Source organism: Dama dama, chromosome 27, assembly GCF_033118175.1.
Source record: "Dama dama isolate Ldn47 chromosome 27, ASM3311817v1, whole genome shotgun sequence".
In the NCBI taxonomy this organism is placed as follows: Eukaryota; Metazoa; Chordata; class Mammalia; order Artiodactyla; family Cervidae; genus Dama; species Dama dama.
In genome coordinates, this window is record NC_083707.1 from 3,511,694 (window position 1) to 3,532,342 (window position 20,649).

At 39.9% G+C, this 20,649-nt stretch overlaps 1 protein-coding gene and 1 non-coding gene across 8 annotated transcripts in view; one reads left to right on the forward strand and one right to left on the reverse strand.

The window, feature by feature from the left end:
- ATP9B (ATPase phospholipid transporting 9B (putative)) overlaps positions 1–20,649 on the reverse strand; it is a 166,296-nt gene that overhangs the window by 119,994 nt on the left and 25,653 nt on the right. For 6 of the 7 annotated variants that reach the window (XM_061131112.1, XM_061131110.1, XM_061131109.1 and 3 more), the window contains exons 3-5: positions 14,636–14,786; positions 10,322–10,435; positions 9,069–9,177 (exon numbers count right to left, since the gene is read on the reverse strand). In XM_061131112.1, the coding sequence (XP_060987095.1) occupies positions 9,069–9,177; positions 10,322–10,435; positions 14,636–14,786 (374 nt within the window). Of the gene's footprint in view, positions 1–9,068; positions 9,178–10,223; positions 10,267–10,321; positions 10,436–14,635; positions 14,787–20,649 lie in introns of those variants that run through there. The other variant, XM_061131113.1, reaches the window with a different exon arrangement.
- On the forward strand, positions 15,872–15,978 carry LOC133047850 (U6 spliceosomal RNA). Its single transcript, XR_009690861.1, has one exon. It is a non-coding gene; the product is annotated as a U6 spliceosomal RNA (small nuclear RNA).

Consider the following 20,649-nt stretch of genomic DNA (forward strand, 5'->3'; position numbering starts at 1 on the left):
GTCATGTTTTTATAGCTAAGCATCAGGCAGTGAAGACATACCACTGAACTCATCCTCCTGTATATTGTTCTTGTTCAACTGCCAAGTCCTGTCCACCTCTTTGTGACCCTGTGGACTGCGGCACGCCAGGCTTCCCCGTCCTTTAACTCAACACAATTCCCATCTTATCATTTAATTTTATGCTGTGCTACTATCCAACCCACTTTCCCTTCCTTCTGCTTTTTTACATGCTAGTAGAACGAGATGAGAAACTAAGGATTACGCTCACCCTCACCCCAGCCCTCCGTTATCTGCAATCCCTGGAAGATAACCAAGTGCGTAGTGCGCGTGCTCCTTTCTCCACAGTTGATCTCTTTCTGCACCATCCCCTGCCTCGTCCCCCTCTGCTCCTGCTCTGGTCTGGCACTTTATCCTACGACCATGTGATGCCCTTGCTGGTTCTCACAGGTTCTCTGCATTCACTGTTCCTTTAAGTTGAAACCCATCCCTCCATAGATCTCCTTACTTACACAGCAACACTACCCCATGAAGCCTCTAGAGCAGGTATAAGCAGCAGCAGGATTTTATACAGACTGCTACACATGTGCTTAAAATGCTACATTGCTATAAATATTTGAACACCTGAGAGTCTACCAAATTTCAGATCCTGTGCACTTCAAGGATATTTAGTTTGTTCTTCACAAATGCATATCCAAACTTAACCCATTTTAAAAAAAGAGAAGGACTATATAACCATTCTACCCATCATCAGTTAAAATGGGTCAAATGTCAGAACGGATTAAAGAGAACAGAACCATAAAAGCCACATCTAACCAGATACAGACATCATCAAATAAGAATGAAAATGTATTAATTGCTTATTTCCCAACAAAACACAGGCAACATGATAAGAGTGAGAGATAATGATGTAACTTTTAAAAAAGCACTTGCTCACAGATAAGGAGCCCCTGGAAGGCCACACAGCTGAGATGAAGAGCACTGCTGCTGAGCAGACAACCACCCGCAGCATCAGGAGGCTGTCTGGCTGGTCCTCATTACTGGGGGGAATGGTACTCTCCCCCAACTCTCTTCACATCTTAAGTAGGAGCCTAATTTAACACAGATTATGAAGCAAAAGTGGGTACCTGGGAAACAGTATATTAATTATGTTATAAGGTTGGCCCAAAAGTTCATTCCATTTTTCATAAGATCTTATGGAAAAAATCAAATGAATTTTTTGGCCAACCCAATATATTAAGAGAGAGACTTATAATTCAGAAGAAAACCCAAAATATTGCTGGGAAGAAATTATAAAACACCTAAATAAAAGAAGAGGTATATTTCATTCATGGATCAGAACACTTTAATACTATTAAAGTACCAATTCTCCCCAAAATTTACCTACAGATTCAATGCAGTTAAAATCCTACCAGGCTATTTTTTAATAGAAATTGACAAAGCAATTCTAAAAGTCACATGGAAATACAAAGGATGCAGTTTAGCCAAAACAACTCTGAAAATGAAAACACAAAGCTGGAGGGCAAACACTACTGTACTTCAGAATTATTAATACTATGAAACAACAGTAATCAAGAGCATTGTTTTAGCATAAAGAGAAACAAACAGATCAACAGAGTGAAGAGAGTCCAGAAATAAACACATACATGGAAGACAACTGATTGTTGACTAAAGTATAAGGCCACGCGGTGGGAAAGAGGTCACTTTCTTGAAAAATGGTGCCAGAAACAACACCCACACCTGGTACTGATACAAAATTTACTCGAAATAGATATGTGATATACACAACAAATTCTAAAACCAAAAAACTTATAGAAGAAGAAACATCGAAGAAACATAACAGAAAATCTTTGTGAAAGTTTCTCAGGAATCTTATAGTGTTTCATGTTTCTCAGAGAACACAAGAAAAAAATGAAAAATGACAATAGCTGGTGGAGGGTAGGGAGGAGAGAGGAAGGGAGAGATCTCCTGATGCTAGAATGTACTATAACGAAATACTTTTTAGAACTGGTATGGATGTGGCCTAGAGATTTGGATGAATCAGTCAAATAGCACAGAAACTAAAGAAAAGGGCCAAAACAAATCGAGTACATTTCTCAAAGACCTGAGAAAAAGTAAGAACTTGTTTTAAAGTAACTTACTGACCATTTGAGGGGGAAAAAAAGGCAGATCCTGTCTCCACATAATACCTTACACGTAACGCTGCAAGTGGAGTAACACTCCAAATACAGAAAACAAATACAGGAATACTAAGCAATCAAGACAGCTGCTTACAACACGCTGGGACTGCACAGACTTCTAAGATTTAAGTAAAGACCACAAGGATCAGAAGAGCTGCCTACAAAAAACTAAAAAGGCATCTACATCTTTAAAAAATGAAAAAAATTAATAAAACAAAATAAAAACATTTGCCACGTGTGATGCAGTGGTAAAGAATCCTCCTGCCAATGCAGGAGATACAAGAGACACAGGTTTAACCCCTGGGTTGGGAAGATCAGAAGGAAATGGCAACCCACCCCAGTATTCTTCCCTGGTGAATCCCATGGACAGAGGAGCCTGGCAGGCTACGGGCCATAGGGTTGCAAAGAGTCAGACATAACTGAACGTGTACACACAGAAATTTTAATAAGGTAAAGATGAACATGGGAACAAAGGAGGAATAGACTTTTATAAAAAAAGAAGAGAAACAGTAAAGTGTTAAAAGAGAAATAGCAAGCAAAAACAGTGAGAGTATCTCTCACCAAACTGGAAATTTAAAAAACCGGGGACCTGGGAGTCCAATCACTAAAGAAAGCGGCAGAGCAAGCCAGACTCCAGAGGGCGGGGAGGATGCTCCCCGCATCCACACACACACACGCTGGTCTGCGTGAGAAGGCACTCTGTGGGCACCAGTATTCTTTCAAATTATGTCCCATAGTTTCCAGGCCCTAATCTCCAAACAATGTAAAAAAAACTGCTAAAGGTTTAACATCATGAAGAAAAGAATTCATACAGGTCCTCTCGGGGTGACCTAAGGAAAAATACCATTTATGCAGGAAATCAGTACACAGATCCACTCCTGCCCATGTACCCAGTCCTGAAGGTACATGTCTACCATGACATGGTCACAGAGAACCAAACAAATAAGGTGATAAATCTGAAGTGCTTGTTTGTGTCTGACACACAGTAACTGATTAATAAATATCAGTGTAGAAGCAAAATGAAATAATGCATCCTGAATATTCTTGAATGAATACTGGAATAATTATTTTCAAATGCAGAACAGAGACAAGAAAGATGACTTAGTGAAAGTGACATAATGCATAGACAATATGTAAAAGGCACAAAAAGAGGGATTTTAAAATCTCTTGATTTTCAAGGAAAAATTATTACTGATAAATGGAATCAATTTCACTAGAAGATGAGAAAATTTCATTGAGACATTTCATAAAAATCTTTTTAGCACAAAAAACAAAGTAAGAATGTTAACAAGTATGAGACAACACAGTACTGATACTGAGTCAAAGATGCCAAAAAATGTAGGAATAAAGAACATCTTCTCTTTCTGAACTCTGCACGGGTAAGGTTCCTTTTTGGCAAGGAACCTGGATCACAAGAAACAAGTAAATAAGCAAATGGTCTCTCTCACATTCACACACACAAACACAAGTAATTTACACAAGCCTCCAGTCACATTTTCTCTCTCTCCTATGTTTGAAACATGTTAAACAACAAAGTGCCAGAATGAGTGAAGGAAATAACTAAGATATCCTGGGAAAAACAATCACCACAAGCTTTACGAAGGAGCCAGCAGCAGCACAGAATTAATTCAAGTTCGTTTCTAAATATCAAGTTCCATGCTAGCTTTAGGTTTAAATTTGGGAAATGGCTAACACAACTTAGCCCTGCTGAGATCTGGTGGCTGCTGAGAACACAAACAAGTAAATGAAGACTTCTGGGTTGATCCCATCTGCTAGAAAACAGACTGTATGAGCTCTGTGAAAAGCTTATTAGATCCACGTTTGAATTTCATGAGCTTATTGTGGTAGCTGACACACAGTGGGTATTTAGTAAACAAATATGGAAATTAATTGTGAACTAGCCAACTGGAAGAAGACAAGCAAGGTATACAGTCTACAAACCACTCCTTAGCAACAGGAAAAAAAACAGCATTGATTCCAAGAATCCAAAAGCAGAATGGCCACACAATTCAAACTTCTTCATCGGGAATTTTTGCAAAAGCTGCCAAGAAGCAGGAAAGTCTACTTTACTTTCTTCTGTGACTCTCCTCTGTTGCTGCTCACTAGGAGATAAAGCATAACATAAGGAGTCACAAACAAGGAGACAGGAAGGAAGGTGGAAGCCAACAGGTATGGAAAATTCCCACACAAGAAAAGCAGTTTATGAGGCAATGAAATAAAGAGCAAACTAAAAACCATTCAGTATTCACTGAGATCATGTGCCACAGTCAAAATACTCTCTGCTTCCAAACACAGCGCCTTCAAGATGTTAGCAAGTAGAAGTGGTTTTCCTTTTCAAAAGAAAAAAATACAACACACAAAATTTTCTCAGTGTATTTCTACAAGAATGTGCTTGAGAAGCCCAAATAAGGAAAGTTCAAATGCTGAAAAATGCTACAATAGACTACAGTGAATCACAGAGGAAAGAACCATCAATGCCATTCAAAGAATAGGTAACTGTGAAACACTAGAAGTTAAGTAGGCAGCAAATATTCTTGATAAGAAAATAAATATTAAACTGTACTCAGCAATAAACATAAACTCCATTTTTTTTTAACATTCTAAATTTTACTTACCTATCATCTTTAGCAGAATAACCAACCAGAAAGCAACATGCCACAGATGCAAGAACACTGGACTTGAGGTCAACAGGTCCAGGTTCAAACACAAACTCCACCCAGAAGGATGGCCACTCAGGGCAGACCATTCTGCACAAGTCCCAGGCTACTCACTGTCACTGTGACAACACCAGCCACCTGGGGCACTTTCTCTGACACACTCGGGAGTCAATCAGCACCAGCTGTCGTGACTGTCACCCATGTGTGAAATGTCCACTGCTCAGGTCACAGGCAACGATAACCAATTTTTTTAAAAAGGTAAATTTTCATTTGTATTTGAAATGAAACTAGTAAAATTGTTTGAGTATTTTGAGTTCAAATAATACAGAATTATAAAAGATATATGCTTCCCTGGTTGGCTCAGTTGGTAAAGAATCTGCCTGCAACATGGGAGACCCAGATTCGATCCCTGGGTAGGGAAGGTCCCCTGGAGAAGAGAATGGCAACCCACTCCAGTATTCTTGCCTGGAAAATCCCATGGATGGAGGAGCCTGGCAGGCTACAGTCCATGGGGTAGCAAAGAGTCGGACATGACTGAGTGACTAAACCACACAAAAGATATATACCAGTCTGCCTTCCTTAAAAGTTTATACCATTTTAGATAAAAATGACATAAAAGCTGCCACTTTAAGGTAAATAATTCAGTGGCATTTACTACATTCAAAGTACTGTACAACCAACTCTACCAAGTTCCACAACACGCTCGCCACTGCCAGAGAAGCCCTCACCCACTGAGGACTGCGCCCCACCCCTGCCTCCCTGCAGCCACACCTGCCCTCTATTAACTTACCTGCTCTGTGAGTTTCAGGAGCGACATCGCACAATACACCACCTCTGGTACCTGGCTTCTCTCACACAGCACAGCATTTTCAGGGTTCATTCACGTTCTGTCACGTATCAGTATTTCATTAACTTTTATAGCTGACTAATACCCCAGGCTATGAAGAGACCATCAATCCCTCGCCCTTCATCCATTGACAGACAACCGACGTCACCGCCTTCTGCCAACCCTATGTAGTGCTGTGATGAGCAGGGGTGTGTGTGCATCTGCTTGAGCTCCTATCCTTAATTCTAAATTTATCTGGGCAGGTCTTCATTTCACCTTCACTTCTGAGTGACAGCTTTACTAGATACAGAATTTCTGCTGACAGTTTTCCCTTCTCCAACTCCTTCTGCCCTCTGGTTTCTGATGAGAAGCCCGCAGCATGCTCATCACTGCCGAGGACCCTGCCTGGAGGAGCCGCCTCTCGAGCTGCTCACAGGCTTTGCTCGTGGCCCCAGGGTTTAGACCATGTAATGACGCTATGTCTCGGTGTAGGTCTCCACTCTGACCCTCCTGGGCTTCAGGGAACCTCCTCAATGTGTAGATTTGTATCTTTTGTCAAAACTGGGGGTCAATGGCCATATCCCTTCACATCTGCCATCTCCTCTTCAGCGCACACTCCACTGGGCACCTCAGTGCCCCTGACGCTGCCCCATAAGCCTCTCAGGACCTCTCACTGCTCTTCCTTCTACTCCCTGCTCCTCAGGCTGGACCATTTTCAGGGACCGGAGGCTCAGCTCACTCATCTTTCTCTTGCCAGCTCAACTCTGCTACTCAAAGTCTCTAGTGAGTTTCTCTTTCATTTACTGTATTTTTCAGTACCAGAATTTCTTACTTCTTTTAAATACTGACATACCTTTACAGATATGCTCTATCTGCCAACACACTGCTCTGGTATCTTTCAGCATCTGTCCACTATCTCCCTTAGCTTCAGAACATAACTGAGGTGGATGAGGTTCATGTCTGTCTAGAAAGTCCAATGTCTGGGCTTCCTCAGAGACAGTTTTTGTTAATGTCTTCTGTGAAATGCATTCTCTGTAATTTTTGGTGGAAACTCAGACATGTTGAGTATTATCATCTGCTAACTCAGGAAATGAAATATTTCCCCCTTTTGGGTTTGTTTTGCTGCTTAGTATATGCTGTAGCCATGTATATCTAGTGACTTTTCTAAACTATTTTTGTAAAGCATGTATTCTTTGTCACATGTGGTCTCTCAAGTCTTTCTTACTTTAGCTTATATTCAACCAGTGTTTGAAAGAGAGCTCCTTGCATGTGAGGAAAAAGGAGGTGGTGGAGGGAGGAAGCGAAGGGAGCAAGGACGAAGACAGGAGCAGGCACAGCTGCTCACAGCCTCTGCAGACCATGGTTCCGTGCAGGAGCCCTGGTCTCAGCTTCGCCTCAGCCTTCGCTTCTGCCTGCCCTGAGCCTACATCCAGCCTTGAGCGTGGCTTTCAAACCCCTCCCCAACCCTGCCCTGGGCCAACACGGGCACTTCAGATCCCCTCCCGATTCTTCCTGCCTGGCTGTGACAGCTAGTGTGTGAGCCCGGCTGTGATCTCTGCCCGGCTGCTGCAGTTGGACCCCAGCCTACACAATTAAGAAACGCCTGCAGCTTTCTAGCTTTCCTGCCCAGAGTTGCAGGTTAGGTGAGAGACAGACAAGCCAACTGGGTCAGTCCTTTAGGCAGCCCCCACACAGGTTAGACAGACAAAAACGATTCACCACAAATAAGTTCTGCTCCGCACTCTTCAGGACCTGGCAGAGCTAACTGTCAGCATCCAGAGTCCCAAATTAGGATCTGGCTGTTGCGGTCTTCAAGGAGGGCGCGGTGGCGGGGACAGGGTAGAGCAGGGGCAGGTGAAAACACCAAAGAGCTTTCCTACTATTTTCAAGTGGCCTTTTCCTGGATTCAATAATCCCCTAGATGCTGCTGACGTTTTTCAGAGTTCTGACAAGTTAGCTCTGCCAGGTCCTGACTGAACTGTGGAGCTGCCTACTCTTCATTTTGCTGACATCACTGCACTGTTCGTTTGTGAATGATACAATCAGTGCACAGAAACAAATCTCTGCTCAGCCCAAATTCCACAATATAAAACAACAGAAAACATAAGCCAAGATCTACACTGTATTCTAAAACAGATGAACCAAAGTTATACCTAATTTACCTGGCCATTCTGGATAGTCTTTTCCCCAAAATTAAAGCTTACCTTCTTTTTTATGCCAATATTTAAAGCATCAAAGCTTTTTAATAATTAATTTTTCAAGTCAATTAAGAAAGCATAATATTTTCAACAAATGATACTGGGACAACTTGGTTTTTCACATGCAAAAGAATGTGAGGAGATACCATATACAAAATGTAAATGGGTCATACACCTGAATGTAAGAGCTCAAACTATAAAATTCCTAAAAGAAAACATGGAAGTAGATCTTTGCAACTTTGGGTTGGCAAACTATTTCTTAGATACAACCCCAAAATATAAGCAACAAAAGAAAAAAAACAGATGAACTTGGGACTTAATGAAAATAAAAACTTTTGTGCATCAGGGAACACCGTCAAGAAAGAAAAAATACAACCCACAGAACGAGACAACATAGTTCCAAATCATATATATCCAACAAGGGACTAAAACCTGCTCCACTCTGAACTCTGCTTTCAGACAGGCTGTGAGGTGCTATGAATCTTCATGGAGTTTCTCTCTGGCACCTTTTCCTGTCCTCATGCTTATCATAATAGCTTCACACATTCTCTCCCTATCACACTGCCTCTTTTCTACAGTAGACTGAAAACCAAATAAACAACTCTTAACACATAAACCAGACAAGGGTGCAAGCCCAAGTGAAGGGTGTGGGGGAACCAGCACACGTCGGTTTCCATGTTGGATCTCAACATTTGTTTCAGGTGCTCAAAGTCCTATTTCCCAAGTACAGTTTCAGGCCATGGGACCAGATGTCTGGTCTTGATGACTGTGTTTAAAATAGACTGCAAAGAGAGACTTTAAATGAGATGACGCTATGCTTTACAATGTGTACACATAAGTTGGGTTTCACGTGTGTCTAGTACACAAGCATTCTATACAAACTGTAACAGAGCATATATTTATATATAAGCATATATATATATACACACACACCTGTATACAGACATGTGCATGCATGTGTTTAAGGGCGTGTGTATACATTTATATTCATATATTCATATATACATACATACATTCAAGCATCGAGAGAATAAAAATCTATCCTGAAATCATATGCATCGTATTATCACAGGAAAATTAATTAGGTAACATGTAACTGCATAATACTATTTTCAGTAACAAAACTAAGATGTTTTCTTGCATTTATGCTCATTCTAGAATGATGATCACATGAACCAATGGTAAACTGGATTAAAAGTGTCTTGCTCACCTCTTACTGTAAGCTTGCTGTACAGTTGTGAGTTCACTTCCTTGTCTCGCTGGAAACGCCGAAACTCATCAACTGCTTCTCTCATGATAGTAACAGCCAAGACAAACCCCTTTAAACAAAATAAAACATAGTATTTAAGAAAATTGGACTTTAACAAAAAAGGAGAAATTCTTTTACTATTTAGTTTTACGTTTTTCCTTCAATTTATACTAGTTGTAAAGCATACAATAAATGAAAACAAAAAATGACAAAAATAAACACTACAAAAGGAACACAGTAATGCACAGAATAAGATTTACAATTCTCACTGACCCAAAAAAAGTTTTAAAACTCACATCTTAATATGTACTTCAAGTTAAACATCAGGAAATTACCTCCAGTGAGGAGAAAAGAGAGAGAAAACAAAGAAGCAGAAGTCGCCTGTGTTTCCTCTATACAGCTGTGTGGCTGGTTAGGACTGCGGGGTCAGCCTGAGGGCACCCCATCAAGTGACCCGTGCACACACAGACACGGGCCGCATCCCACTCAGGAGGAAACCCGACAGCCCACCGCCCCTGTGGGGCCCTCCCACCACAGCCGCATGTCCACACACTCCAGCAGGACGCGAGGACCTCGTGCAACTGCAACTGCTGTGCCCTCTGCCCCACACCTACTCTGCACACGGCGCCTGCTCTCTCCCAGCACAGGAGGGAGCTGGGCTGGGACACGGAGCTGCCCCCCTGGGGCCCAAGAGAGCCCCCAGCCCCGCCAGCAAAAGTGCTCTGTGATGTCTCCAGCTGACGTAGCTGGAGGGCTGCAGAGGACTCTGCTGCTGCTGCTGCTGCTGCTCCTGCTACGTCCCTTCAGTCGTGTCCGACTCTGTGCGACCCCACAGACCGCAGCCCACCAAGGCTCCCCCGTCCCTGGGATTCTCCAGGCAAAAACACTGGAGTGGGTTGCCATTTCCTTTCCCAATGCATGAAAGTGAAAAGTGAAAGCGAAGTTGCTTAGTCGTGGCAGAGGACTCTAGAAACCCTTTAACAAAGTGCAGTGACACACAGCAACAATGTCACATTTCAAAAATCTGATCAATTTATCTTTTAATCATCTGAACTCTTAAAACTGTATTCTAAATACTTAATGATTTAACTTAATTTCAAAATCTTTTCTTTTTACCAGAGGAGCCCAGTAGGTGTAGAGATACCCTATTTTCAATGCTGGTACATTCTAAATACTTAATGATTTAACTTAATTTCAAAATCTTTTCTTTTTACCAGAGGAGCCCAGTAGGTGTAGAGATACCCTATTTTCAATGCTGGTACAAACTGTGAGCAGGATACTATCAGAAAATAGAGATTCAAGAAAAACTTGAATTGTTCGTATAAAACCTAAAAAGAAAAGAAAAAAAAAATCAATATAATCTCTTCAAGAAAAATCTTTCAAACCTTAAATAATTAAAATCAGCATAATATCTAACTATATTTCCACTAACAGTGAGAATATGCCGAGTCACAATAAGCTTAATTTTGACAATGGCTTTCCAATAACTAAATCACAGAAAAGAGCTAAGATTACCTCAAATTATATTTAAAATAAACTGAAAAAAAGAGTTAGAACTTTCAAATATGTTAAACCTTTTGGTTTTCTGTTTCCTTGTATGCAGTCTTCCAGTTTTCCACATTCATCTTTCATAAATCTTTACATTCATATCACTCAAGACACACAGGAAAACCTTCCCAATGTTAGTAAGTCATAAATTCAGAAAATCTTTTGGGAAAGTGGTGCAACCCTGTATTTATGAAGTGGAAGGAAAAGTTATGACCAACCTAGATAGCATATTAAAAAGCAGAGATATTACTTAGCCAAAAAAAGTTCATCTAGTCAAGGCTATGGTTTTTCCAGTGGTCATGTATGGATGTGAGACTTGGACTGTGAAGAAAGCTGAGCACAGAAAAATTGATGCTTTTGAACTGTGGGGCTGGAGAAGACTCTTGAGAGTCCCTTGGACTGCAAGGAGATCCAACCAGTCCATCCTAAAGGAGATCAGTCCTGGGTGTCCATTGGAAGGACGGATGTTGAAGCTGAAACTCCAATACTTTGGCCACCTCATGTGAAGAGTTGACTCATTGGAAGAGACCCTGGTGCTAGGAGGGATTGGGGACAGGAGGAGGAGGGGATGACAGAGGATGAGATGGCTGGATGGCATCACCAACTCGATGGACATGAGTTTGAGTAAACTCCAGGAGTTGGTGATGGACAGGGAGGCCTGGCGTGCTGCAATTCATGGGGTCGCAAAGAGTTGGACACGACTGAGCAACTGAACCGAACTGAAACACTCAAACATGACAGCCACATTTTCTGAATGTGAACATTAGGTAGCTTCAAAAAGATCCAGTGAATAAGCAAATCATCTATAGGTATGCATTCACACACATAAAAACACTAATCTCTTGCATTTACTTCCCTCAAAGTATAAGAAATGAAAACACATAAAAATATGTAAATTATACATCAATTTTTATGAAGAAAACTACCTTATTTCTTTATAGTCTCCTGGTAGTTGATTTTAAACAATATTTTCAAATATAAACTAAATTAAAATCATCATTCAATAACATCTTTTAGGAATGCAAATCCTATATTTTCATCTTTGTTTCTTAATTCAAACAGAATAATCCTTAAGAAAACCCAAGATCTAGTATATTAACAGACTTCTATCCAAAAATGCCTCACTTATTAGATTTAAATTGAAAATCAAAATGGAAGAAAACTTGTGTTATCTATAAGATGGGAATACCTTAAATAGCACACTACAAAAATAATGAAACTTACAAACTTGCAAATTGTAAATCAAAATCTCCTTGGATGCCAGTTTTAAATACAACTTGGAAGGCATGCAAATTTTAACAAGGGCAGAGCAATGGGTTAAGTACTTATTGTTGACTTAAAGAGGCTGGAATCACAGTTTTTATATAATGAAGCTGTATACATCATCACACAATTATGTGTGTGACTGAAAAATCAGTTACATTGATAACACGTTTATATTTATAATCACATTCAACTGCTGTCTAAAATGTTTTGAATCATTTCATAAATTAATCTCAACAGGAAAGAAAGCTCTCTTTTTCCTCAGTGATTTCTTTAAAATCTCAGTTAGCATAAATTATATCTATTAGCAATTCAGAAATTGCCATTTGTGCTAAAAATGGCACAGAATTCCTACTGTGCAATTACCAAATGTTTCTAAAATACTACATTTTAGATGAAAAGACTAATTTAAGAGATAATCTAAGGAAAAAGTCATTCCCACGGTAACAGTAGTACAGACACATCAACAGGTCTCTTCAGGACAACCATCCTGAAGGCTGCGTGAACTCATCTGGGATCAAAATTAAGCTGCACTGCTCACCCTGGACACTGCAATCAAGACTCTATTGTTTGCAGAGTGAACTCAGAGGGCGTCAGGAAAATGTACAGTATTTAGCCAATCTGGGAGTATTTAATAATTTAAACCTAAGGAGAAAACAGTAGCTTCATTCAGTAAAGATGAGGATATTTATCTGCCTGGAAGACAGTTTACATTTTATTGTCCTGACAAAAGAGCAGTCTTTTAACTATGGAGGCATTAGTTTTTTGTGTTTTAATAAAGAAGCATATTAGACATCAAGCATCTGACAACTATTGGATGGATTCGGGCGGACAGTGATGCTAATCAATGCCCAATATAAAGTCAGCATGGTTATTTAAATAAAAACATGAAAGCTAAAGCAGCACTAATTTCACACAATTGAGTATTTTTTGCAAAAGAGCGTAAGACCTAATACTTAAAATGTGTTAAAAACTTCAATAATGGAAAAATAATCAGCACCAGCTTTCTTTCGCCTTTAGAAAGATAAATAAATCTATTAAAATAGGGAATGAGGCAAAAATAAATCAACTATTTTAAATACATATAATCTCAGCTTTATAATTTAAGACAAAAATATCACTGGCAACAACAAAAAGTAATAAATATTTAAATTTCAGAATTTAAATTTAGCATAATACCTAATTAAAGATAACTACTGATATAATAACAAGGCTTGAAATATATAATGTGAAGTAGAAAATAAATCTAAAAGTGCTTATAGATATTTTGTTACTCAGTCATGTTTGTGTAAAAAGTTATTTTACTTTGATTGCGACGCCATGGACTTCATCAGTTCAGTTCAGTCACTAAGTTGTGTCTGATTCTTTGCAACCCCATGGACTGCAGCACGCCAGGCCTCCCTGTCCATCACCAACTCCTGGAGTTTACTCAAACTCATGTCCATCGAGTCAGTGATGCCATCCAACCATCTCAGCCTCTGTCGTCCCCTTCTCCTCCCACCTTCAATCTTTCTCAGCATCAGGGTCTTTTCAAAAGAGTCAATTCTTCGCATCAGGTGGCCAAAGAACTGGATTTCAGCTGCAGCATCAGTCCTTCCAATGAATAATCAGGACTGATTTCCTCTAGGATGGACTGGTTGGAGTCCGTGCAGTCCAAGGGACTTTTGAGAGTCTTCTCCAACACCACAGTTCAAAAGCATCAATTCTTTGGTGCTCAGCTTTCTTCATAGTCCAACTCTTACATCCATACATGAATACTGGAAAAACCATAGCCTTGACTAGATGGACTTTTGTTGGCAAAGTAATGTCTCTGCTTTTTAATATGTTGTCTAGGTTGGTCATAAGTTTTCTTCCAAGGAGCAAGCATCTTTTAATTTCATGGCTGCAGTCACCATCTGCAGTGACTTTGGAGCCTAAAAAAATAAAGTCTGCCACTGTTTCCACTGTTTCTCCATCTATTTGCCATCAAGTGATGGGACTGGATGCCATGATCTTACTTTTCTGAATGTTGAGTTTTAAAACAACTTTTTCACTCTTCTCTTTCACTTTCATCAAGAGGCTCATTCATCTTCTCCTTCTCTTACGAGAACTCTTAAAACTACAACTCCCTGCTGAACAACTGTCGACTGGAGAATGTTGGATCCCACTAAAAAGATACCCCACGTCCAAGGGCAAAGGAGAAGCCCCCGCAAGACGGCAGGAGGGGTGAAATCGCATTTAGAATCAAACCCCTTACCCAACAGAGACGCTCAGAGGGCTCAAACAAACCTAGTGTGCAGCAGGACCCAGAGACGCCACAGAGACTGAGCCAGAAATGCGCCTGAGTGACAGCCTTAGCAGGCTTTAAACGTTATATACACTCAACATTTCCCTCCAAACAAATTCCCAGTCAAAATTTATGACTTATTTTCTGGTAATTTTATTTACCTTTATTTGATTATTTCTACAATGATATAAATGTGATGGTTATCTGGAACTGAAGGCAATAATCAGACTATAAATTCTCTTGAGTTGAACTCTACTATGTGGCTATTAATAACATACATGAAAACAAAAAAAGAAGAAGAGAAGTATATCAATTATTTCACAATTATTTGAACACCCATGGTTCAAAGGTCTCTGATTTGGATATGACAGAATTAATGAGAGAAAAAAAATGAGAACAAAGTTAGTAATGTCCAATATCCAGTGCATTTTCAAGAATTTAACAATCTTACCCCAGGTATAAAGGTAAATATATTATATTTCTGATTTTTTATAGAATTTCTGGGATGTTTTTCTTCACACTTTTCCGGACATCCAAGCCACACTGTACGAGCTTTCAATTCTCTCTTTCTTTGACAAATATTTATCAGCCAATCACAGCAACTGCATGAAACAAAAGATACATATTGTGTATGCTTTTCTAGATGTTTTACAATTAATTCTAAATATCTAGAGCCAATATTGTTTCTGTATTTACCAGACACCAATGGCTTATCTACTGTTAAGTAGTAAGGGATTTCTTAAAATGGGTCAGCTATACTAATTTAAATTTGACATAAAAGTACTGAAAGAGCTTACACAAGTTTGTGATGACTCCTGGAACCTCAGGGAGATTACCTTCCCTGTTTAGACTCATTGGCAAAATAAAACCATTAACATTCTGAAGCAGTTAATGCCGCATATACTGAGGAAAGAGTCACTACTTCTCAATACACCACTGGGTGATTCTGACAAAGGCTCTTAGATGTCAATTAATTAAAATGTAACCATCCTCGTCTTGTCTTAGGTAGTCACTTTTTTCCTCCTTTAAAAGATGACTTTTCTAGTAGTATTAACATAAAATTAAGACTTATGACTCAATGCAATGTTCTGAAAGGATACCAACATTTAATGGACTATTCAAATTGTAGTAAATGCCTGACTGTATTTTCAGATAGCTACCTTCACCTGTGAAGTGCAGATTTTGATGCTAAATCTACCCTGTTGCTCCAACAGTGCCAGGGCTCCCATGGTACTAGCTCGTCCCCTTCCTAGACGTCCCTTTCCTCTGCTCAACCACTACATTTGAGTAGAGCGTATAAAGCTTCTAGTGGGAGAATTTTTCTTAAAATACTTCAGAAAATGATGAAAAGATATCAAATTCATCTTTATTAAGCATAAAATAATCATGAATTTAAACTTCAGTATTAACAATTCAGTTTAATTAAAATTTCCAAAATGTAGAGAAAGACTCACAATGGTTTATTTAGGGAAGGGAAGTTGAAGCCAAGGCTAGAATAGAACCACCAACCAAGAGGAGGCGGCAGACATGCCTAACTTCACTCTGTGACAAAGTTAACACGACAATACCAGTCTTAGAAGGTATGACAACGAAATGAGGGTGACATAACTGGACTTAGGTCAAATTCACTGCATGTCTTCCCTCTACTCCAATCATTCTGAGGTTATTCTTTTAACATCACTTTACAGTGCCCACTTCAGCAGCACACATGCTAAAATTGGAATGATACAGAAAAGGTTAGCATGACCCCTGAGCAGGGATAACATGCAGATTCATGAAGCGTACCACATTTAAAAAAGAAAAAGAAATCACTGTCTAACACAGAACACTTAGATGTGCTGTATGAGGGAATACACTAGGTGTTTAAATTGCAATCAGTTTATTCCTCCTGAATATCCACCAAGTTCCTGGCTGTGCTCAGAAAACCTTAGGTCTGGAAGAAAGCACAGAGCTCAGTGCTTCCCTGAGGGAGGCAGGCCTTGTGCCAGGACCTCACCGTGGACCTTGTGATGTCACAGGTGACTTCATAGAGGTTCCCTAACTCCTACTTTTTCACTATTAGTAGCAGAGTGTCACAAATAATTTACTTACATGTTGGAAGTCTAGCAACCTTAGTTTTTTTCTATACAGAGTTACAGAGAAAAAATAAACCACTGAACATGTGTTTTTAGCCTCCTGTTTTTAGCTCTCTAACCTTATAGTTCACTTCAGTCACTCAGTCATGTCTGACTCTTCGTGACCCTGTGGTCACTGAAAAAAATGTGGATTTTCCAGAGTTTATGCTGGTATCAACATGGTCTACCGGTAAAAGGCTCTATAAATTTAAAACCACTGTCTTTGTCACATGACACTGTAAATATCTACTAGAATAAAACCTCAGTATTGACACCACAATCAGCAGCACATGAAATTAATATCCCAGTAACTTCCCAACTGTCATAGTCTATAAACTCTAAATTAAATACCAAAGGCCAAAAACACATATTCAACAGTTTATTTTTTCTCAATAATCCTGTACAGAAAAAATTAAGGATCCTAGACTTCCAAAATGTAACTAAATTATTCATAACACTCTGCTACTAATAGTGAAAAAGTCGCTATGAAGTCCAAGAGATGTCAAAAATGAGATGGCAAGAGTGAACTTCAACATATTAGGAATCAGCAAACTAAAACGGACTGGAATAGGTGAATTTAACATTATATCTACTACTGTGGGCAAGAATCCCTTAGAAGAAATGGAGTAGCCATCATGGTCAACAAAAGAGTCTGAAATGCAGTACTTGGGTGCAATCTCAAAAGCGACAGAGTGATCTCTGTTCGTATTCAAGGCAAACCACTCAATATCACGGTAATCCAAGTCTATGACCCAATCAGTAATGCTGAAGAAGCTGAAGCTGAATGGTTCTATGAAGACCTATAAGACCTTCTAGAACTAACACCCCCAAAAGATGTCCTTTTCATTATAGGAGACTGAAACACAAAACTAGGAAGTCAAGAAACACCTGGTTAACAGGAAAATTTGGCCTTGGAGTACAAAACGAAGCAGGGCAAAGGCTAATAGAGTTTTACCAAGAGAACGCCGTACTGGTCATAGGAAACACCCTCTTCCAACAACACAAGAGAAGACTCTACACATGGACATCACCAGATGGTCAATACCGAAATCAGATTGATTATATTCTTTGCAGCCAAAGATGGAGAAGCTCTATACAGTCAGCAAAAATAAGACCAGGAGCTGACTGTGGCTCAGATCATAAACTCCTTACTGCCAAATTCAGACTTAAATTGAAGAAAGTAGGGAAAATCACTAGACCATTCAGGTATGACCTAAATCAAATCCCTTATGATTACACAGTGGAAGTGAGAAATAGATGCAAGGGATTAGATCTGATAGACCAAGTGCCTGATGAACTATGGACGGAGGTTCGTGACACTGTACAGGAGACAGGGATCAAGACCATCCCCACGGAAAAGAAATGCAAAAAAGCAAAATGGCTGTCTGAGGAGGCCTTACAAATAGCTGTGAAAAGAAGAGAAGTAAAAAGCAAAGGAGAAAAGGAACGATATACCCATTTGAATGCAGAGTTCCAAAGAATAGCAAGGAGAAATAAGAAAGCCTTCCTCAGTGATCAATGAAAAATAGAGGAAAACAACAGAATGAAAAAGACTAAAAGATCTCTTCAAGAAAATTAGAGATACCAAGGGAACATTTCATGCAAAGATGGGCACAATAAAGGACAGAAATGGTATGGACCTGACAGAAGCAGAAGATATTAAGAAGAGGTGGCAAGAATACACAGAAGAACTGTACAAAAAAGATCTTCATGACACAGATAATCATGATGGTGTGATCACTCACCTACAGTCAGACATCCTGCAATGTGAAATCAAGTGGGCCTTAGGAAGCATCACTACGAACAAAGCTAATAGAGGTGATGGAATTCCAGTTGAGCTATTTCAAATCCTAAAAGATGATGCTGTAAAAGTGCTGTACTCAATATGCCAGCAAATGTGGAAAACTCAGCAGTGGCCACAGGACTGGAAAAGGTCAGTTTTCATTCCAATCCCAAAGAAAGGCAATGCCAAAGAATGCTCAAACTACCGCACAATTGCACTCATCTCACACGCTAGTAAAGTAATGTTCAAAATTCTCCAAGCCAGACTTCAACAGTATGTGAACTGTGAAACTTCCAGATGTTCAAGCTGGTTTTAGAAAAGGCAGAGGAACCAGAGATCAAATTGCCAACATCCACTGGATCATTGACTAAGCAAGAGAGTTCCAGAGAGTTCCAGAAAAACATCTATTCCTGCTTTACTGACTACACCAAAGCCTTTGACTGTGTGGATCACAACAAACTGTGGAAAATTCTTAAAGAGATGGGAATACTAGACCACCTGACCTGCCTGTTAAGAAATCTGTATGCAGGTCAGGAAGCAACAGTTGGAACTGCACATGGAACAACAGACTGGTTCCAAATTGGGAAAGGAGTACGTCAAGGCTGTATATTGTCATTCTGCTTATTTAACATATGCAGAGTACGTAATGAGAAACGCTGGGCTGGATGATGCACAAGCTGGAATCAAGATTGCCAGGAGAAATATCAATAACCTCAGATATGCAGATGACACCACCCTTATGGCAGAAAGCTAAGAAGAACTAAAGAGCCTCTTGAAAGTAAAGAGGAGAGTGAAAAAGCTGGCTTAAAGCTCAACATTCAAAAAACTAAGATCATGGCATCTGGTCCCATCACTTCATGACAAATAGATGGGGAAACAATGGAAACAGTGAGACTTTATTTTTTTGGGCTCCAAAATCACTGCGGATGGTGACTGCAGCCATGAAATTAAAAGAGGCCTACTCCTTGGAAGAAAAGTTATGACCAACCTAGACAGTATATTAAAAAGCAGAGATATTACTTTGCCAACAAAGGTCTGTCTAGTCAAGGCTATGGTTTTTCCAGTATTCATGTATGGATGTGATAATTGGACTATAAAGAAAGCTGAGCGCCAAAGAACTGAGGCTTTTGGACCGTGGCATTGGAGAGGACACTTTAAAGTCCCTTGGACTGCAAGGAGATCCAACCAGTCAATCCTAGAGGACATCAGTCCTGAATATTCACTGGAAGGACTGATGTTGATGCTGAAACTCCAATATTTTGGCCACTTAATGCAAAGAACTGACTCTTTTGAAAAGACCCTGATGCTGGGGAAGATTGAATGAAGGTGGGAGGAGAAGGGGAGGACAGAGGATGAGATGGTTGGATGGCATCATTGACTCAATGGACATGAGTCTGAGTAAACTCTGGGAGTTGGTGATGGACAGGGAGGCCTGGCATGCTGCAGTCCATGGCGTCACAAAGAGTCGGACACGACTGAATGACTGAACTGAACTGGTGAAGTCCAGTAGCGTCGCAAGATTAAATAAATGCACAAAAGCCTGGGGCGCTTCCAGAACTGCCACTGGATTATGCAGACAGAAGACAGAGAGACAGGTGCTACCAAGTAAAGAAAATACTTGTAATTAAAAAGTACATGTAAGTCTTAGGGAGTTATAGAGCTAAGGCAGAAAGTAAACATGAGCAATTTTTGAAGGCAAAGAAACAAGAGTAACATACACCAGTAAATACTGGTGAGTGAGAAGGAGCAGCAGAGAGTTGCCCCTGGAAGAAGCCAGGAGCCTGCACCCAGAACAAGGGCAGGGGCACAGAAGGCTGCCTCAATGACTCATCACTCTCAAGACACTTTCCTATTTATATGCAAATTGAAACAAAATTCAATAATGCACAAAGTATCCTTTTTACTTAAAACATTTTAGGATTAGTAACTTTTCACAGATGCCTCTACAATCAAAGTAGTACTCCAATATTAAATAAAGCATCTACATACCAAGATCCCAGCTTCTAAAATTTTAAGTGACCATAATTAGGTAACTTCCAAAAATTTAGAGCTTCCTGAATCAATAAATAAATATTCCATCCATCAAGTATCTTCGGTCACCAAGCCAGAAGTAACCCGGCAGTCGTGCCCTCCAGAAAAATTTGCATTTTCCCACGCTTCTGCACTCCAAACGTGCTGCAGGTTAACTGCGAGGGTAGAGGCCACTGAGATCCAGGAATAATCCCAGCATTTGATACCGGCCCCTTCATATGGAAATGCCACTTTCATGGGACAAATGGAGTGAAATGGATAGGGAGTGAAATGTAAATCTCCTGAGAAAGGCATTACTGCTCCACTTCCACCCCCAGAACTACACATCTGAGTGCATCACAGTAACTCATGTGGAGGACACTCAAACATTTAGAAGACAGATCACAGAAAAAAATTTTCAGAATCAAATTTGTCAGAGTTGGAATTTTTGCCAAATAATAAAAATGAGAAGGCAGATCTTAAGCCATGAAGAAATTAAAGCCGACTCAATCCCTGAAGAATTTTAAAGTAAGCCTTACTAGTCACAGAATCTACAAG